At 35.9% G+C, this 22,296-nt stretch overlaps 2 protein-coding genes across 3 annotated transcripts; both read right to left on the reverse strand.

Moving 5' to 3' along the window:
- Positions 1-5,896: 5,896 nt before the first annotated feature.
- LOC140021094 (uncharacterized) lies at positions 5,897-6,994 on the reverse strand. The gene has a single exon (XM_072071826.1). The coding sequence runs from the start codon at positions 6,992-6,994 to the stop codon at positions 6,122-6,124; it is 873 nt and encodes a 290-aa protein (XP_071927927.1). The 3' UTR covers positions 5,897-6,121.
- Positions 6,995-11,148: 4,154 nt separating this feature from the next.
- Positions 11,149-21,382, reverse strand: LOC140007879 (uncharacterized). 2 transcript variants are annotated; one of them, XM_072051489.1, is made up of 7 exons: positions 21,157-21,382; positions 21,047-21,086; positions 20,866-20,948; positions 13,908-13,985; positions 13,741-13,794; positions 13,387-13,521; positions 11,149-13,248 (listed from the first exon to the last, which is right to left on the reverse strand). In XM_072051489.1, the coding sequence occupies exons 4-7, from the start codon at positions 13,959-13,961 to the stop codon at positions 11,542-11,544; spliced, it is 1,950 nt and encodes a 649-aa protein (XP_071907590.1). In that variant the 5' UTR covers positions 13,962-13,985; positions 20,866-20,948; positions 21,047-21,086; positions 21,157-21,382; the 3' UTR covers positions 11,149-11,541. The 2 variants fall into 2 exon arrangements, with proteins under 2 accessions (XP_071907590.1, XP_071907587.1); XM_072051486.1 differs by having other exon boundaries at positions 11,149-13,257; positions 21,157-21,380.
- Positions 21,383-22,296: the final 914 nt, after the last annotated feature.

Genomic DNA, 22,296 nt, shown 5'->3' on the forward strand with positions numbered 1-22,296 from the left:
TCACTTCACTTCTGCTTCAATATCAGCAATAGTCGTCAAATCTGCCTTCTCTTGAAGATATTCTCCAATTAATTCTGATGAATGATAATCATCAGCACAGGCAACCCATCTATACCACTTATCACCCGGAAGCATGGTTCAAAGTCTCTGCCGAGACCGAGACAACTCGGCTAAGTTGTCACCGGAACGAACCCTCTGATATGATATCGAAATGAGATGACTCCGAGATACTTGATTCACCGAGAACTCGTCTGAAAAGTCTCCGATACTGATAGTCTCGGCCGAATTGGTCCGAGTCAACTCACAAATTTACATTTGACAAATTTTCTTTTGTTAATTTTGTTAATTATTTTTGTTCAGCATATTTTTGAATATTATTTACAATTTTTAGAATATTAAATGATTCAAAATTTGCGTCTCACCGTGACCGATATGCCAAGACTGGCGTGGAACGGTCCAGGCCGTGACCGCGACTTTGAACCATGCTTATCACCCGTTATATGCTTCATAGTAATCCCTCCTACCAAGATTCTCTGCTTCAAAATTCTCTTCAAACGCCATTGCCTGAAGACAATCCTGTCTAGTTCTTGTTGAACTCAACTATTGCATACCCTGATAATGTTGCACAGTTCCAGAATGGTTGCACAGTCATTGGATTAAACCCTTTCATAGTCAGATCATTCTTAACCTCAGAGCCACAGCTTCCAACATCTTATCCATTTCTATTGTCATCAGGAACATTTGCAACAAATCCCATCCAAGGATATACAAATTCTGCATTTACATCTGGTGTAGCAATTGAATGCAAATTCATGGTGTAGCACCTACGATTGACCTTACGTGTACCAAAACATTGGCAAAATATAATGCATTTGCTATAGTTTCTGCTATCTAACATGATTGTTGTAAAATATATAGTATTTCAAAAATATTCTTTGTCCCACATCGAAAAAAATGAGAAGTATTATTTTCTCTGTCCCACATTGAGAAGTGAGAAGGGTTGCAGTCTTTGTCCCACATCGGAAGTGAGAAGGGTTGCACCTCACTCTGAAGTCTATAAATAGGATCCACTTCTCCCTCAGAAAATCACCCCAGCAGCTTCAGTTAATATCTTTTGATAGCTGCTCTATCCCTCTCTCTCTCTCTCTTTTATTTTTTTTTTTGTTAGTTGATATCTTCCTGATAATTCTGTTCTCATCCTTTTTATATATATATCTGCTGGTTTTAATTTGCTAGTTCTGGTCCTTCTAGTTTGCAACAAGAAGAAAGTTTGTCTTTCTTGTTCGCAATAAATAGAAGAAGGCTTGTTTAATCCTGGGGAAACATTTCAATTTCATGAAATAGTTTCTTAGGACAGTGCTACGCACGACTCAAGCAGATAGTGTTAACATTGTTGTAGCCAATTATCCAACAATCTAAGAAACTAAGGCATCTGACAATGTTAGCACCCCGCAGCCTTCATCAGCAACTGTTGCAGTGGCACTACCATTCGCCAAGCCCTTTCCAGATGTATCCAAAATTGAAATTTTCGCCAATGAAAATTTCAAAAGGTGGCAAGAACGAGTACACTCACGACTCGACATCCATGGAGTGGTCTATGCACTAACGGAGTCCCAACCTGCTTCAACCACAGATGTCAAAATACAAGAATCGTGGCAATATGCCAATAAGGTATGTAGGCATACTATTTTACAAACACTCTTAAATGAATTATTTGACGTGTATTGTAGCTATATGCAAGCCAATAAGTCCCAGTATAATAGACTAAAAAATTCCAATTACAAGCCTAATATTCCCAACTTTAAGAAAAAGAAAGGCAATTGCCATTATTGTAGAAAATCAGAACATTATGTTGCCCTGTATAGATACAATAAAGGTGACAAAGCAAATGGTAATCCTCCTAAGGTTAATTTAACCGAAGGAGATGAAATAATTGCTGCAGTCATCTCTCAAGTGAACATTGCAGCTAATGTTAAAGAATGGGTGGTAGACTCTGGGGCTACTCGGCACATATGTGCAAATCGAGAAGCGTTTTCCTCCTATACTTCAATAGGGGATGATGAAAAAAATAGTCTACCTTGCAGACTCACGAACTACTAAAGTTCTGGGTAAGGGCAAAGTACTATTGAAACTCACTTCAGGAAATACTTTGGCTCTTAATGATGTGCTGCATGTTCCAAATATTCGGGCAAATCTTGTTTCTGTGGCTTTGCTTGGAAAAGTTGGGGTGAAAGTATCATTCGAATCTGAAAAGATTGTAATGACAAGAAATAATGTGTTTGTAGGGAAAGGCTATTGTAATCAGGGACTTTTTGTACTTAATATTTCCAATGTGATAAATGAAAATGCATCTTCTTCTGCTTATATTGTTGATTCCATTTCTTTATGGCATGCTAGATTAGGACATGTTAATATTGGTTATATAAAGAAAATGCAATCATGTGGTCTAATTTCTGGTATTAATGATAATATGGACAAATGTGAAATATGTGCAGAAGCTAAAATAACAAAGAAAAGTTGTATAACTGTCCATAGAGAAACTGAGTTATTAAATTTAATTCATACTGATTTAGGTGATTTAAAACAAACAATGACTAGAGGTGGGAAAAGGTATTATGTCACCTTTATAGATGACTATTCTAGATATACCAAAGTTTATTTACTTAGAAATAAAGATGATACTTATAATGCCTTTTTATCCTATAAGTCTGAAGTAGAAAATCAACTTAATAAAAGGATAAAAAGAATTAGATCAGATAGGGGTGGAGAATATTTAACTTTAGATAACCTTTGTGAACAGGAAGACATAATACATGAAATAACTCCACCTTATTCTCCAGAATCTAATGGAGTAGCTGAAAGGAAAAATAGAACATTAAAAGAAATGATGAACTCTATGTTAATTAGTTCTCATGCTCCAGATAATTTATGGGGAGAAGCTATATTATCTGCATGTCACTTACAAAATAGAATCCCACATAAAAAGACTGGCAAAACACCTTATGAGTTATGGAAAAATTATAAACCAAATTTGAAATATTTAAAAGTTTGGGGGTGTCTTGCTAAAGTCTTGTTGCCTGAACCTAAGAAAAGGAAAATAGGTTCTAAAACTTCTGATTGTATGTTTATTGGATATGCTGAACATAGTGCTGCATATAGATTTCTTGTGTTAAGAAGTGATATACTTGATTGTAATACAATTATTGAGACAAAGAATGCTGAATTTTTTGAACATATTTTTCCACTGTCTAGTAAAATTTCTCATGCACCTGTTGAAATAAATAAGGAAATTATTCCAATTGAGGAATTAAGAAGGAGCAAAAGGCCAAGAAAAGAATTTTCATTTGGAAATGAATTCCAAACCTTTCTTGTTGATAATGATCCTTTAACATACTCCGATGCTATTTCTTCTCCTGAGTGTAAATTTTGGAAAGAAGCAATTAAATCTGAAATAGATTCTATCTTGTCAAATAAAACTTGGATTTTGGTAGACTTACCTCCTGGTGCAAAACCTATTGGTTGCAAATGGATTTTTAAAAGAAAATATAACTCTGATGGCTCTATAGAAAAGTACAAAGCTCGTTTAGTAGCAAAAGGATTTTCTCAAAAATAAAATATTGATTATTTTGATACATTTGCACCAGTAACTAGAATTGCGTCTATTCGAGTTTTATTTGCTTTAGCTTCTATCCATAAACTTGTTATTCATCAAATGGATGTCAAAACAGCCTTTTTAAATGGTGATTTAGAAAAAGAAATTTATATGTTTCAACCTGAGGGATGTATTGTATCTGGACAAGAAAATAAGGTTTGTAAACTAATTAAATCTCTTTATGGCCTAAAACAAGCTCCTAAACAGTGGCATGAGAAATTTGATCAAGTATTGATGAAAGATGGTTTCTCGTCTGTAGAAGTGGATAAATGTGTATATGTCAAAATTATAAATGATCAATATGTGATAATCAGTTTATATGTGGATGACATGCTTATATTTGGTACTAGTCTAGATATTGTAAATAGTACTAAATATTTTTTGTCTTCTAATTTTGATATGAAAGATTTGGGTGAAGCCAAAATAATATTGGGTGTTAAAATCATAAGGAAATGTGATGGTATAATGTTGTCACAAGAACATTATACAGAAAGACTTCTTAGGAAGTTTGAAAATTATGATGTGACACCTGTGAGTACTCCTTATGATGCTAACACTCAATTAAAGAAAAATAATGGTGACCCAATTGCTCAGTCTAGATATGCTCAGATTATTGGGAGTCTGATGCATCTGATGAATTTTACTAGACCTGATATAGCTTATGCTGTATGTCGACTGAGTAGATATACTCATAATCCCAACCGTGAGCATTGGTTTGCATTAGTCAGACTAATGAAATATTTGAGAGGTACCATGAATTTTGGTATCCTGTATAGTGGATTTCCCACTGTATTAGAAGGTTACAGTGATGCTAATTGGATCTCTGATTCAAATGATACGAAATCCACTAGTGGTTATGTGTTCACCCTTGGTGGTGGTGCAATAGCATGGAAATCTGCTAGACAGACAATCATTGCTAGATCAACAATGGAGTCAGAGTTTGTAGCTCTGGAACTGACAGGGACTGAGGCCGAGTGGTTGAGAAAATACATTCCCGAATTTGAACCAAATTCGTATATTTCAAAAATGGAAAACTTCCGCTTTACCGATTTCAAAAATTTCGAATTCAATTTGAATTCAATTGGTAAATCATTTTTTTTTTTCGAATTTGCATATTCCCAGTACTAACTTCAAAAATTAACGAGTTTGAGAGTCAAGACCAAGACAATTGAGCTAATTTACTTTTTGTATTTAGACATTTTTTATAATTAATTATAATTTTAAAAAAATTAATATCTAAAATTTATCTTAACGAGCACTCACTAGTCAAATCATTAACGTTACTGAGGTATGACTTTTTTTTTTTATTTAAAGTCAATGAATGCAAGAAAATGTCATCATTCAATGAAGCAGTGGACAGCATTGCTACACTTGTAATAGAGAATCTATGCAAGATTTTAACGTGTACCATGCTCAAGAATTTGTTCGTTAGTGTGTTAGTTTTGAAGTGCATGGTTGAACCTTTACTGTTCAATAGAATATGTCCAAGTCAACCCGATTGTATAATTCTTATAGTATCTCGTATAAATTAGTATAACTTTAGTGTAAAAATTGAGTTTGTAACTTGTACAATTAAAGTTGTGAAGCATTCATGATTACATCGAAATTGTATGAATTTATACATGATATTGTTGGATTCACACAACCGGTTGGAATTGGAAATGCTGTATCCATTCCAGACCGCTTAGCATGTTTGGCTAGATTGTGTATGGAGATAATTTTATAAACCTCTCCTGATGTTTCAAATACTTGCATTGGCCTCCTCCCGAAATTTCCAAAATATTAGTGACCTCCCCTAAAACTAATTATCATGTAATAAATTAGCCCAATTCAAAATTTTAACAATAAAAATATGTTTCTAGGAAAGAAAAAATAAAATAATTCCACAAGTGTGCCTCATATATTGCATTAGCTAGTTAATCTATAGCATGTAAAGTAAATATGTATGTTAACAAAGTCAAACGCCAGGAGATGTAAGTGCAATTGATGGGGATTGCAAGCATCGGTTGAAAGTATATGACTTACTTTTTATCAGTTGTGGATTATGCAGATCCAAAACCCCAAACTTTGTTCTTGTATGAGTTGCAAAATAAACAAAAGTACAAAAACCATGCCTACAATTGGAAGGATTGAGGAGCATCATAGCTGAGACGTAATTTAATCTATCAATGAAGAAAATAGGACAATTATTTTCAAGATTCAAGATTCAAAATTCAACTCAGATTGATCTTAAATATGCAACTATGATCCAGAAATACTGAATAAATATTAATATGTGAAGAATTTTTAACAAAAGATTAAAGTACATTCCTCTTTTAAACAACCTTTTTCTTCTTCATACATTACAACAAACGGAAGAACTGCAATCCAAATGCCATCAAAACAAACAAACAATATCCCAACACAAATTCCAAATTTTTGCCCCTGACACCTTTGGTTTTTGCTGAGCTAGCATCATTGTAGGCTTAACTAGAAAAGCGTCTTTGTTTCTTTTCTGAACCTAAAATCATCATCATCCTCCAATTTTGTTAAAGATTGATACTCAGCTTTTCCAGGGAACACTTTGTAGAGTCCCAAGTAAAGACACATACCAAAAACTGTAACTCCAACTAGATACCAGCTAAATTGAATGTTCACCAATGATTTAGCTCTGGCAAGGGCTTCAAGATCATGGCATCTAACAACATAATGACCATCTTCCAAGTTCATAAAACAGCCTTTGGGAATGTACTCTGGTGTCCAAAGCATGATTCCCATGACCATCAGCCAAACTCCTTGGAACAAGATGCTAAGAGACCTTATAAAATTATTCAAGAAGTTCTGGGGGTAACCTATGCATAATAGGGTAGTGAAAAATGACACAAGTATGACAATTTGTAGAAGCCAGTGGTATTGGCCTTCCACACCCGTGTGATCAGTAGAGTGGAGATGGAAGAGGAGATATTCCTGGCCGAAGGCAATGGCTCCGAGCATTTGGGTCAGGCCATATTGAGCTGGGGGCTGGATTTTGTCTAGGATGATGGAGAAAAGTGCATAAATGAAGATAGTCAAGGATATGTTCGAGTGCTCAAAGTTGTGAAGATGGTTTGATGGGATGGTGCCATCAGGGTCCAATGGTTGGTGCCTGGCCGGACTAATGAAGAGTTCCATGGATATTGAGGCAATGCAGCCTCCCATGATCAAGAGAAGTTCGAAGTACCTGAATTTTGAAGTGGGAAACCATGGCAAAGATGTGTAGGATTTTGGATGGAGAAAGTGAAGCCTGATATGGTTAACTAAATGCCAGAGTCCAATCAGAAAGAAACCAAATCCAGGTATCACATGTCCTACCAAACTGCCCATTGCCTTGCCTCTCGTTCTGCTTTCTTGCTTGTTTGCTTGTTTTGTGGGTTTTGTATGTTTACTACGTAAGGAGGCTATATATATAGGACGAAAAAAATGTCTTGCTCATGAAGACAATCAACTCAAATTAAATTTGATAAAATACAACAAAATCAAATCAAATCAAATTAAATAATTATAAACTATATGCAGTTTCTTCTATTTTGTGCTCTGAATGTTCAGTATAAAAAGTGGGTCCGAAAGAGTTACAATTCAGAGTAAATGATAATTTTAGAATTTTCATAATTTGCTAACCCTTTCCTTTTTGCCCCATTTCCTCTGTGCTTCTTTTTAAAAATTTTTTTTAGTATAAGTGGAAAATCTCGAACATAGAACTTTTCACTTATATTCTCTCTTTTGTACCATCTAGTCTATCCCTCTTTCACTCGCTCTGTGCCTATCTTCAACTTGAAAAGAAAATATTAAAAACCTCTACATAAGCTAATCGCTTTCCTTGGAGACAACCTAATTGAAGAGAGTGATGGGTCATAATTGGCCATTTGAATGTGACCACCTTGAGAGTTTATGCACTGCTAGTGACCCGGACATGCACTCAACAAGTTAAATAAAGATATTTCGACTAACTAACTCTTTAGCTTAATCGCTCAATAGATGCTAAGGGTTAGGAAGAAGAGACAACGAGGTTGTTCAATATTAACAAAGTATGCTAGATTATATGAATTTGCATTATCGGAGATTCTCCCTCCTTGGTTTATATGTATATATGACGGATTTCTATATTGATCAATAAATCAGTTTCTTAAAGAAAAAGCTTCTCTTATGTGTCATCATGCTTTTCTAATTTCTAATTTATAATGTTATATTCATCTTTTTTTTCTTTACTTTTTTGTTAGTTGTTTTCATGAGTCTTAATTAGACTCAAGCGATGAAAACAATCAATTAGAAGTGATAAAAATGTAACATATTTTTTGAATATGACCAACATTTTTCTAATTGGTTGTCATATTCCCACTAACCAGTCTTAATCTTATCATTTCATGGTTCTTATGTCAATGTATAAGAGAAGTCAAGTTGAAATCAATGAAAGGAATTAAAACATTTTTTTCCCAACTGGATTTCTTAATACTGAGTAACAAATTAAGGTTAAATGCATTAAATCCCCTAAACTTTGTCTCTAATTGTACTTTTCCTCTCTAAACTTATTAAACAGGCACTTAACCCCTTTTTGATGTTTTTGGATAAAGATGCCCCCCACTATATTATTTTCTTTCTCCTTGTTTATTCATTCCTTTGTTTTTCTTTTCTACTATTTTCTTTTCCTTATCATTTTTTTCCTTTTTTTTCACTTCTCTCATCTCACTATTTCATTGCTCCTGAGATAGATAAATGTGGAGTAGCAGAGTAATTAAGAGTACTAAGTACTCTTTGGGATGTGAGAAGGGCAAATTCCATTTTGTAGACTCAAACCTACACCTATTCCCGCTTTGCATCTCAAACATTAATATGGGACATTTTGTATCATAACCTTTCTAACACATCCCACTTTTGTCCAAATATTAATGAGCTACACAAAACTAACCAAATGACATATTTGTCTTGTGAAATCCATCAATAATTGACCAAAGTGGTATTGGCTAAAAATATTAGTCTTGTGAAATCCATGGTAATTTTTTAAAAAAACATACAAACACTAAAATAACACAACATACAAACAACAATGTTCTTTTTTTCTGCCTTGCTTTTTGAGGAAGTGACTTTGCAGCTTGAAGATATTATAATTGATTCCTTCACCATAGAACCATCACTTTGCGGTTAAGCATCAATGACCAAACTTGACACACAAACTGCTGGGGTCTGTCATGATTACTAACTAATATTAACATATGATAAAAACAGTCTCAAGTTTCTTGTATCTTTTCCACTTTAACCAATTGGGTTGTATGTATCTTATCTCATTGTAAATAGTCATGACATCCAATTTTTTGTTTCTGGCCTTTTTGTGACTTGTGAGTACATTTCTAGGTCAGAATCGTATATATTTCTAGGACTAGCTTTTTAGTATTCTTTTCTTGATCAAAGGACTCACCGATAGAACCACATTCCTTCCAACATTCTTGAGTTGAAGAAATGTCCTTCATAAACAGATTGAATCGTTTGTACAGTTTTACAATAGTGTATCAGGACGATTATTTTGAATTTAAAATTTAAATTTCGTATATGTGTCATCTATCTGACTTTGATAATATATGTACTGACAGTACATATAAGATTAACTCATGAATAAAATTAGACAATAGAAAATAAAATCAATGTTGTAAACATGAGATAAAACGATAAAGTCTTCTACAAATAAAACAATAAACACTTCTAAAAATACAATATAAAAAAATACATTCATGTTTATAGTCAATTCCATCATCCTTTCCCACTCCAAAAAGACTAACAATTCAACTTTTGTTTATAGTCAATAGTTATAGTGAAAAAAGTATATGGATTCATTGGTTTTCTAAATGCCCGAATAGAGATCCTAATTTTTGTTTGGGGATACATTAAAAAAAATGAGACAAAATAATTTAGCATCTCCATATAAAGTAAAATAATAATACCGTGCAAATGCACTTAAAATTTGATCTATTTAAAAAAAATTTAAAAAGAGATTAAAGGAGAGTGGAATTCTTAATTTACTTGAAACAATAAGAAGTTGGAAGAAGGAAAGTAATTTGAAAGGCAATATTTTAATTTGTTTAAGGAGTCAAAAAAGTTTGGAAAGGAAGAGAACAGAGGATTTGACCAAATCGATACTTAGATGGTCAAACAGAATGTATTGGAAAAGAAAAACAGGGAGAATTTTTCAGAACCAAATTACTAACTGGACAACCTAAATGGATTAGCATGAGTAATATGCTAATGATATAAAAATAAAAGTTGTCAAAATTTTATAAGTAACAATGAATAATCAAGACAAATAATAGGGGTACAAAATTAAAAAGATTTGAGGACTTGTAGAATTATCCTAATTACAGATTAAAAAGGGAATCATGCCATTGAAGAGAATGTGAAAATAAATAAATAAAAATTATGGATTGATTGATTTAAAAAAATCAAGAAAGGCATAATCAGAGAAGACTATCTGAGAAGTTCTTAAAAGAATATCAATGACAACGAGTATCTCAAATTTTTTCTTTTTTTTTCTGTAAAATTTCAGAACCAAAATTCTTTAGACCCCAGCATTTATTTTCACAGGAACAATATATTTTACTATGCTACCATGAACCTTGAAGTCAATGCCCTCGATTCCAATGGATAATAGTTTCATTAATTTGTTTGTGCTTTTTTTTTTGCGGTAAATAGATGAAAACTTTGAGTTCCTTGAATTCTTTAAAGCGCCTAATATCATCAGTTACTGGAAACTCAAAAAATAGAGAAGCATTTTATTAGAATCGGACCAAAAAATTTATTTGAAATACCATAACAACATTTATGAACAACCAACTGTTATACTGCTCATCATGTTACAGTTACACTAATATAGTGCTCATGGGAATGCATTCCTATTGAAATTTTGCTTTTTCTTTATCTTCTGTGAAATTTTATTAGTTTAGACGTTATAAGGACTAGTGTTAAAGGCGCACCCAGTGTGTGCAATTTAGAAATAATTATTGATTTTTATGAATATATTAATATTATTTTTACAAAAATAAATTTTATATAAATTCTTCATGAAAAAAAAATTACAATTTATTAGTAATTTTTTCTTTAATACAGTTATAGTTAATTTGATAGTTGCTGTATCTAAGGGAGTTATAGGAGATTATATTAGCAAATATGATTAGGTGGTTGGGGTAAAAATTAATTTTTTTAAGAGCAAAATTGGAAGTTCAAAAAATGACACAAAATGTTTATCCCAACTGCCACCTCTCTCCTTTTACTGTTTTATGGATATTTGGTGTGCTCATCCTTTTTTTTTCTTTTTGGTTGGTTGTAATTTGGGTCCTACATTCAAGTGTTTTCAATAATTGAAGCATATAAAGGGAAAAATTTGAGAAACCACAACAATTCATTTACAGGTTATATAAATCAGTAAACAGGAATAGTATAAAAAAGATGAACAAAATGGCTACAAGCACAGCCATGGTATTTAGAAACATTCAGCATTGAGAATTTCATAGCAATATTCTCATTCAACACTAATGAAAAGGGAATCGACATGAGGGTTTTCTACCTTGATATTCGTCAATTTTAAATAGGTATTACAATTAGCTATGAGGTGGCCGATTTAAGATTTAGTTGATAGAGGTTGACAAGAAACTATACAAACTGTGATAGAATACAGATGTATTTTGCAACATCTAGAAATAATTGAAAGTTGAAAATTTCCATTTTTTCCCCTCTAAATGTTGGTAATAACCCATTAAGAATAGTACCAGTAAGAACCGGCAATGCATGATTTCATAAATTAGATCCAAGCTCGACACAGATTGATCCGCATCATGTGAACCTTTTTCTTGGTCATAAGCCACTGACATCTAAAAACTAACGAGCATACATTACTTTACACCGACTGAGGCCATCAGGTCTTCGTACTCTGGATCACTCTCCTGTTTCTGAATCTTTGCTCTGTTACTGCTTAAATGAGTATTAAGAGAAACAGATGTTGGCGAGAAGGGATCATACACTTGCTGTACTCCAGAAGCTCTAGAAGATAGCCCAGCAGCAGGTTGAAAGGAAATATTACTGTTAATATGTTGATTTGGAGCAACAAAACTTGGCGGCCTAGTTGCCGATGGAGGGTAGTTTTGCTGAATTTGCATTGGGCCCCCTGCTCGAGGAATTCCATCTGCATTGACGAATGGGGGATCTAAATTGAAGTTTCTTGGTTGCAGTAGAGGAGCAGCATTCGAACCTGGAAATGGTGCATGCCTAGGTGGACCCAGAAGCGCTGTTGGACTACTGGGAAAGTTAACAGACGTTTGAGCTCTAGGCTGCATCATTTGATTGCCAACATTAGGCCTAGAAAACCCTGGATTTGCAGGTGGTAGTCTCAACATGTGCATTCCTGGCTGAACAGGTGAAATCTGAGATTCCTGATATGGCTGTGCTGATTGATTTGGATGTAAAAGTATAGGTTGAGTATTTGGTCTATGAGCAACTTCAAGGGCTGGATTGTGTGGCCGGTGAGGCTGAAAAGTAAAATCATTTGAGCTGGGTTGCTGTGGTCTGGGAGCAGTCATATTTGCAGGGTTAATGGCATTAAAACTGACAGCACCAGCAGGACCAGAATTAGGAATTCCTGAAGCTGGATGTAGTAGTGTTGATGAAGATGTCACTGGTGAAAGAAGAGGGGTGGATCCTGGTACCACATTGGGAGATGAATTAGGTATCACAGCTCGTGGCATAACAGACTGCATGGGACCAGGTACTTTTGCTGCTGAAGGTAGTGGAGAAAGTGAAAGCCCCTGTTGGAAGTGGGAACTAGAGTTGAAGTATGGGACATTTGCGGGATGATTAACTGCAGCACCAGCTGACTGCAAAGCAGATTGCTGGGTAATTGGAAAGATATTTGGCGGTGCAGCTCTGGACACAGCCAAAGGATGAGAAGCCATGGAGGGGTGGCCCTGCAGACCAGTTGTTGCAGGGGTCATTGACATCATATTTCCAGCTCCAATGGATGTTGGAGTGTTCACTGGTACTATAGATGATCCAGCATAAGGTGGCTGGTAAGAAATAGATATTGAACTCCCAAACTGGGTGGGCCCAGTTGGTGCTGACTGGTTAGTAGATAATTGTGGTGATGTGACATTTGATTGAATAGGTGCAGGTTGTGAAGCTGACAAAGGTGGCGGATGTGAAATGTATGGCCTCTGCAGAACTTGTGGTTGCTGTGGCCCGGAGGTAATAAGTGAAGGATTCTGGGGAACCGGAGTAAATCCCACTGTGACAACTGGCCGAGGACCAAATATTGGCAGCATACTTGAGGGATTGAACTGTGATGGAGACAAATGGACAGGAGCCGCAGCAAAACCTGATGATGGAAAGGCATGTGTCTGAGGTGCACCCACAGGAAACCAAGGCCCTGAGTACTGCTGAAAGTGATTAGGTGAAGGTGCTGGTCCAGATCCTACACTTGGCTGAGCCACTCCACTTGCCACACCAGCAGGCACATTAGTACCAGGTGTGCCTTGACTCGGAGCACCACTATTCACATTGTCACCAGATGTTGCAGTTGATGTTACAGTAATGGAAGCAGGATTCCCCTGAAAAGTCTAACAATTACTAAGTTATTTTCGTACAAAGAATGGCATGAAGAAGTAAATTACTCTAAATGACCTTAAGAAGATATTAGCAATCATAACTGACTAATATTCTACGATCTTAAAGTTCAGGAGACTCACCGAAACTGGGGTGACTAGCAGTTCAATAAGAGCCACCGCAGCATCAATCTTTTCATATGTGTCAGCTGATACATGAACGTGCAACTCATCATAACTACCACATGTTTCATTACCATCAGGAGTAGTAACTTCAACCTGGAGAGTGATAAGAATAATAGCAGAGAAAAACATAAAGAGAAGCCCATGCATATCATCATGCAGCCCATCGCATGTACCAGCGTAAACAAAAGAGAAATAAATACCCAAGCTGATGCTCTGGATAATTACTAAAAAAGGGGCGAGAATCATATGCATGCAGGACCTAGTGAAACAGGACAAGAAATATAGCAAGGCAACTTGGGGCAGCCACATTACCTTTTCTCCAGTAACTGCTCTTGTTCCATAAACTCGTACTTTAGCTCCAGTTTCCTGATCTCAAAGTAAACAACCAGTGAATTTTTCACACAGAATTATAATTGCATACTATAAATAATTGTGGCAGTAATATAATATTAGCACAGAGGGCATATGCCGATATAAACCTTTTCCAGTCGCTTTTGAGTGTCATTTGCTGGCCCAAAAATTAAACCAACCATATTATATGCAGCATTCTCTTTAATCTGCACATAGACAGAGCAAAAACCAATACGAGGAATGTCATCAGCAAATCCCAGAAGTGTCCAATATTAGTTCTGCATGCAAGAAATTAAAAACAACTGTGACATTAGAAAAAGTGTGGCCTCTTTCTTTCTCTAGTTTCTCAAGCAAGAGTGGGATGGAGGAGACCCAAGAGTACAGTGTGTCTCTTCTTGTATCAATAAAGATTTGAAATCCAAACCAATAGGTAGGCACATGACTACATGTGTATGATCCACAAGAATGTCCATGGTCATCCTACTGCAAAATAAGTGTAAGCTTTATTCCTATTAATTTGTGAAACGAATAGACCCAACAAAACTTCAAAGGAACTCAGTAGTCAGTGATGTACTAGTTTCAAACCATCTTCACCACTCAGCAAGGCTAGAAAGTAAACAATTTCGATATCCAACATATCCACCTTTCCATATGAATGAAATCCTTATCTCTCAGCACACATAATATTAACAAATCATCTTTCTTGGAAGTCTAACTTCTTAATGATCTCACTCTAGATCCTCCAAAAAATTAAGATGTCCGCATAGATAATGTATTTCACCTAAGAGGTAACATTCAGTGTCCTTGTTAAGGTCTTGTTAAATAAAATAATAACTCAAACAGGAATTTGACCAACGGTAAACAAAGTTCTCATTTGATTATACCTCTACCCAGTATAAGAAAAGCTTTGTCACTTAAGCCCTGCTTTGAGAACCAACCATATAACTGAAGAAAATAAGTTGAAAGACTACTGCCAGACAACATATGAACAAATAGGCAAACACCAAAAAAAATTATAGAAAATTTCTGTCGAAAATATTATCCCCCATGATTATGGGAGATATTATCGCCCATGATTATGGGATTTTATTGCTTATGATCAATCAAGTTTGAATAGATTAACTAAAATAAAAGATAGGATGTGAGTTGATTACGTAATCCCTAAAATCATGATTCTGTTACCTTAAGTTGTGGCAGAATTGTGAAAGGGTTGCCCTATAAATGTCTACCTTGTAAGCATATTCCGAGTGTGGGAAAATAAAAAAAGCAGAGTTTTGTTTATTTCCTTTTCGTTTTTAAAGTTTACATAGTATCAGAGCTCCGGCTCTGTACCAATTCCTGTCCATGAATTACTGAGCAGCCATGACTGGATCCAAGGAGTCTACTGCTCACACAAGAGAAGACTCATTCTCATCTTCAGTAATTACCCAAACTACGGATTACACTGCTTCAAATTCTCCTTCCCTGCAAATAACCGTTCATAAATTAAATGGTTCCAATTATCTGGAATGGGCTCAATCCGTAAAACTTGCTATTGATGGCAGAGGTAAACTCGGCCACATTACTGGAGAAATTCAACAACCAGCTGCTGAAGATCCCAATTTGAAGAGATGGTGGTATTCAGAGAACTCTCTAGTTATTGCTTGGTTGATAAACTCTATGGAATTAGCGATAGGAAAGCTACATTTATTTTTGCCCACAGCCAAAGATGTGTGGGACGCTGTCTGGGATATGTATTCCGATGTAAAGAATTCGTCTCAAATTTTCAATCTCAAAGACGAAATTGTGGAAATTAAGAAAAGAAGACAGAGATGTTACAACCTATTACAATCCGATGGTAACTTTATGGCAGGAATTGGATCTTTGTTATGAGGACGAATCGGACTGCCCTGCAGACAGTGTTTGATATAAGAAATGGGAGGAGAACGACAGAGTCTATGTCTTCCTGGCCGAACTAAATCAAGAACTTGATGAGGTGCGAGGTCGTATTTTGGGCAAGAAGTCTCTTCCCTCCATTCGTGAAGTATTTTTTGAGGTCAGGAGAGAAGAATCAAGGCATAAGGTGATGCTAAAGTCCAAGGTAGAGTGTGAAGTTGAGAGTTCAGCATTGGTTTCTAAGGGGACAGATTTGGACGGAGATAGAAGCCTTGGTGTGAACACTGTAAAAAGTCGTGGCACACAAAGGACACGTGCTAGGAATTACATGGGAAACCTTCGAATTTCAAGAAGAAAATGGAGGTGATAGCAAGGCGTTGCAGACTGTGAACGAGGATTCTCAAAAGCAACAAACCGACTCTGAGACACTGACCTTCACAAAGGAACAATTAAGCCAATTGTACAAACTCTTTAAGTCTCCACAATTTTCAACCACTGAGCAAAAAAGCTTCACTCCCTTCTGCTCTTTTGCTAAAAATGGTAATCATTTTATTGTTCCTCTTTCATGTAAAACATCAAATGCATCTTGTGCACGAGTTTTATGGGTTATTGATTTTGGGGCCACTGATCATATGACCAATTCGTCACAATTATTTTCAACTTACAGTCCATGTGCAGGCAATAAGAGGGTCAAGATTGCTAATGGATCATTATCCATTAGAGCTGGCATAGGTTCCGTTGTCATCTCTCCTACTCAAACACTTCATAGAGTTCTTCATGTTCCAAATTTATCTTGCAATTTGCTGTCCATAAGTAAATTAACTAGGGATCTCAAGTGTCGGATTAATTTTTTTCCCTTCTTTCTATGAGTTTCAGGAACAGACCACGGGAAGAATGATTGGATGCGCTAGAGAAAATGGGGGACTTTACTTCCTTGAAGATGGATCAAATGTGACAATACCAATCAAAAACACATGTTACAAGTCTGTGTCTATTACTAGTAATAAAGAGATTACGATATGGCACTTTAGACTAGAACATCCTAGTTTTTATTACTTGAAATATTTATTGTCAGCTTTGTTTAAGAATAAGGATTCATCTTCCTTTCAATGTGAAATCTACGAATTGGCTAAACATCATCGGTCTACATCTTCTATACAACCTTATCAACCCTCAAAACCATTTTTTCTATTACATACTGATGTTTGGGGTCCCTCTAGAATTTCAACTCAGTTTGGAAAAAAATGGTTTGTTACATTCATTGTTGATCACATGAGAGTTTGTTGGGTGTATTTATTAAGAGAGAAATCAGAGGTTGCAAGTGTGTTTCAAAATTTCTACTGCATGGTTCTGACCCAATTTCAAGAAAAAGTCAAAATTGCACAGATTGACAATGGAAAAGAATATTTCAATAAAATTTTCGGAAGTTTCTTTCTTGAAAAAGGGATTGTGCATTAAAGCTCCTGCAATGATGCTCCACAACAGAATGGGGTAATTGAAAGAAAAAATAAACATCTTTTAGAAGTGGCAAGGGCATTACTTTTTTCAAGAAATGTTCCTAAATATCTATGGGATGAAGCAATTTTAACTGCTACATATCTCATAAACAAAATGCCCTCAAGAACATTGAATTTACAAACTCCTTTGAATTTTTTCAAAACACTTTATCCCATTTCTTGATTAACATATGAAATCTCACAAAAGGTGTTTGGGTGCATAGCCTTTGTTCACAATCATGAACAGGGTCAAAGTAAGTTAGATATTCGAGCAAGAAAACGCATTTTTGTTGGATATGCACCCACGCAAAATGGGCATAAATGCTTTGATCCTATTTCACAAAAAAATGTTTGTAACCATAGATGTAACAATTTTTAAAGATAAACCCTTATTGCAGATCCTCTTCAGGCAGGGATTCGGCATATAGAAGAACTTAGAGAAGATGATGATGTTTTTTGTACTGAAAATCAAATTCCTAATCAAATTTTGTTGATAGGGGGAATTGATTTTACTAATTTTTTAGAAAAATCTACAGCACAATTTCCTCGACAAAAATCTTTTCAAGATAACAATCCTGAAAAATCAAATGACTCTTCAATTTACCTGTCAAAAGGATTTTGAAAAACTTGAAAAAATTGATCAAGGATTAAAAGAGGGTCCCTTGTCTTTAGTGCCAATAATAGAGTCAAATTCTTTTAGTGAAAGACATGGGAACGTAACTGGAAAAAACCTGAACCCTATGTCAGGAAAAATTATTGAGGAAAAGAAAAAGATCCCCCATCTCTTCACAACAAGGAATCCAAACCTAGGGTAGAATTTGATGTGTTTGAGTCCTCAGATAAAGTTTCCTCTGATTCAAAGATTGCTCATTTGGATCTTCCTATTGCACTCCAAAAGGGAGTGCGTTCTTGTACCAAACACCCCATAACTAACTATGTCTCTTATGAAAAGAGATCCCCTACTTTCTTGACATTTACTTCACAACTTTCTTCTGTGGAAATTCCAAAGAATGTACAGGAAGCATTACAAGTTCCAGAGTGGAGAAAGGCTATTGAAGAGGAGATGCATGCTCTTGAGAAGAATCAAACATGGGAAGTAACAAACCTGTCACAAGGTAAAAAAAAACAATAGGGTGTAAATGGGTCTCTACCATCAAGTATAATTTCGATGAGACATTGGAATGGTACAAAGCTCAATTCGTGGCTAAAGGGTTTACTCAAACCTACAGGATCAACTATCTTGAAACCTTTGCTCCAGTGGCAAAATTATACACTATCAGGGAGCTTCTCTCAATGGTAGTAAACCTTGATTGGCCACTACAATAACTTGATGTAAAGAATGCATTTTTAAATGGAGATCTGGAGGAAGAGGTGTACATGAATTCTCCCCCTGGATTTGAAGGGAAGTTTCAGTTTAGAATTTGCAAGCTAAAAAAATCGATATATGGTCTCAAACAATCTCCTAGGGCCTGGTTTGAATTTACTAGGTCAGTAAAGGATCATGGCTATACCCAAGTTCAGAGTAATCACACCATGTTTGTTAAACACTCCAAAGACAGGAAGATAGCAGTACTCATTGTGTACTTGGATGATATCATTTTCACAAGATATGACTTAACTGAGATGGAGCGGTTGAAGAAAAGTCTTGCTTCTAGTTTTGAAATCAAAAATTTGGGAACACTACGATATTTCTTAGGAATGGAGGTAACTCGGTCCAGAAAGGGCATGGTTGTGTCCCAAGGTAAGTATGTTTTGGATCTTTTAAGGAAACAGGGATAAGTGGATGTCGACTTGCAGACACTCCTATGGATCCGAATCACAAGTTAGTAGATCTAAAAGATGGAACACCAGTTGATACTGCTCGATACCAAAAGTTAGTGGGCAAGCTAATTTACTTGGCTCACACTCGTCCTGATATAGCCTTTTCAGTGAGTGTTGTGAGCCAGTTTATGCACTCTTTGTGTGAAGAGCACCTTGATGCAGTATATCGAATTCTGAGGTACTTAAAAAGCACTCCAGGAAAGGGATTGTTCTTTAAAAGGAGAGATCGAAGAACCATTGAAGCTTATACAGATACTGATTGGGCAGGATCAGTCATTGATAAAAGATCAACCTCGGGGTATTGTAAATTTGTATGGGGCAATTTGGTTACTTGGAGAAGTAAGAAACCAAGTGTTGTAGCTCGTACTAGTGCAGAGGTAGAGTACCGGCTATGGCTCATGGTGTGTCTCAGGTGTTACGGCTAAAGAGAGTTTTAGAGGAGCTGAAAAGACCTATTGAACTTCCAATGAGGCTCTATTGTGATAACTAGGCAGCAATTAGCATAGCTCATAATCCCATGCAACATGATAGAACCAAACATATTAAGATTGACCGCCACTTTATAAAAGAGAAACTTGAAGGAGGAATTATCTGCATGTCATTCATTCCATCAGCTCAGCAGATAGCTGACATTCTCACCAAAAGGGCTCTCTAGACCAAATTTTGAACTTCTTACAAGCAAGTTGGGCATGATAAATATATACGCACTAACTTGAGGGGGAGTGTCGAAGATATTATCTCCCATGATTATGGGATTTTATTGCTTAAGATCAATCAAGTTTGAATAGATTAACTAAAATAAAAGATAGGCTATGAGTTGATTACGTAATCCCTAAAATCATGGTTCTATTACCTTAAGTTGTGGCAGAATTGTGATAGGGTTACCCTATAAATGTCTACCTTATAAGCATATTCTGAGTGTGGGAAAATAAAAAAAGCAGAGTTCTGTTTATTTCCTTTTTTTTTTTTTACAATTTCCAATCTTGCAATCATGCAAATATGGTAAGTTTGCTGTTATCTTCACCAACTATATGCCAAAATGTAGACAAGCCATACTCTTCTTAGAAATTCTGAACTCCATAAAGGCTAGCTCTCCACATTTTTTGTTCTTTCAGCATCCACTTACCATCAATTAGACCACAAGAAGAAATCAGTAGCAGTACATGACTCGATGAGACCAAGATATCGAAGCAAAAGGACAGTTACTGTGAAATGCATCCCATCTCCGAAAGATAAACTAAGTCTGTAGCCTAATGGAATGAGATGAGCAGATTAAGCATAATTATATTAATACAGCCCCAGCCAAAATGTCCCATCCACTCACAATTAGAGGGAACGAGGGGGCAGAAGGGGAAGCATCCACCTCAAAGAATAAACATAGATAGATAGATAGATAGAAAATTAAGCTAATAAACATATAACATATTACCATAATACAAAGCCATATTTCCAGGGTCCTATTGTCCTCAAATCACCTCCAGTTTGAATTGCTTCAATTATGTTTTCATCACACAATAAGACTTTGATGTGCACTACTTTAATGCTTCAGAATCACTTTTGTGATTCAGACTTCTATTCTCTATTTCATACCACAATGCCCAATCTGACAAAATTAAATTGTGATCAACCTGGCAATAGTTATAGATGATATGGAGGCCAACTATATTCTAGCATGACAACTACTAATTTTAACTCCTTGCCTGCTACCTCAAATGTTTCCAGTGAATAATTGAAACATTCAAATATAGCCGCAATTCAGAGAAAGGCTATTTTCAATCTTTATTTCTTATTTCTCTTTTTCTTTCCCTAGAAAGCCAGATTGTGTTCTAGTTATAATGCATAAACAGGCAACAAAGTGCTAAAACCATCACATCAGTAAACTCTACTGACTTACAGGGATCGGAACTTTTGCCTCTTTCAGCACAGGTTTATAATCAGCAGGAACCTTGTAGCTCGGATTTAACTTCAGTATTTCACCTAAAAACCATCAAGAATACAGTAAATATATATATACACACACACACACATAATACAGATACAGGAAGAATTATCTAAAAGATTCATGTTGATGGTACCAGTAGCATCGCGCCTTTCAAGCTCCAATAGCTCCAATTCCTACAGAGAAATATAATGGTGTAAGTGCAACCCAAGCTACCCAGGTCAGATAGTGTACTTCAAAGTTTACCTGAGCTTCAAGCTGACGATCTGAAAATTTGTGCTCCTCAGTTTGAAATGGTGACGATAAATCTTGGTTTTCCTCAGTCTCCAACTTTCCAAGTCTCAGCTGTTGTGCTATTTGGTCCACCCGAGTCTGCCCAAAATTTGTGTCGCCACACAGGCAGCAATATCACTTAGTCAGACCGAGCATGAGAAGTGATTGCAAACCATTCGCAGAGAATAGAATGACAGTTTAGCACCACAAGGGATGCTGGTAGATTTTCAATTGCCTCCCAGCAATAATAAATTGCTTCCAAATTTGGTCTATAAATGCCTCCAACCTATTTCTAGAATTTTTTGAACTATAACCTCCCTACGATCCCCTTCAACCTTTCCTCCTGTTAACGATTCAAGAATCATTTTGAAGACCTTCTCGATTTTATCTACTTCTTCAGCCACACAAACCCAAATTTTTTTGTCAAAATGTCCAACAATTTGTTCATTTTTGTAAACGGCTTTAGCTAGAGTTGTTTTGCCTAATCCACCCATGCCAGTTATGGGAATAACTGAAATAACACTTTCAGATTCGGTCAACAACTTCTTAACTATTTCTGATTCATCCTCGTCTCTTCCTAGGACATCTCCTCGAACGATAGTAGAGTCGGTCTGTCGGCTTGTTGTGGCTCCAGAAGCAATAGTAGGGAATGCATCTTCAACTTGGTGCTTGTAGGCCAGTCCCAAACCTTCTGCATCCCGATGGATCCTTTGAAGGTTCGTGTTGATCTCCCTGATCATTGAACCCAACCTCCAACGAAAACCAATTTTATTAAAGAATGAAAAGCAGAAGAATACCTTCTTTTTCGTGAGTTGATTTCGATACTTCACCTTCCGACGAAGATTTTCACAGTTGAGCTCGTCCAGCACATTGTCAGCTTTGAAAACCTCTTCTTCCAGCTGCTTGAGCCAAATTTTCACGTCTGAGCTATGCATTTGCTCGTCGGCACCAGCCAAGAAGCCTCGAATCATTTCAGCAGATTTGTTGAGTCTCTCCAGCTCCGTTGGGAATTCACGAACCAGATTAACATGATCAGCGGCAAGGGAAACAACCGACTGCAATGCAACCTGAATAGTAGCACTAACAGCAGTATCAGCCATTTTTTCTCGCTTG

Source organism: Coffea arabica, chromosome 1e (assembly GCF_036785885.1).
Source record: "Coffea arabica cultivar ET-39 chromosome 1e, Coffea Arabica ET-39 HiFi, whole genome shotgun sequence".
NCBI classification, from domain to species: domain Eukaryota; kingdom Viridiplantae; phylum Streptophyta; class Magnoliopsida; order Gentianales; family Rubiaceae; genus Coffea; species Coffea arabica.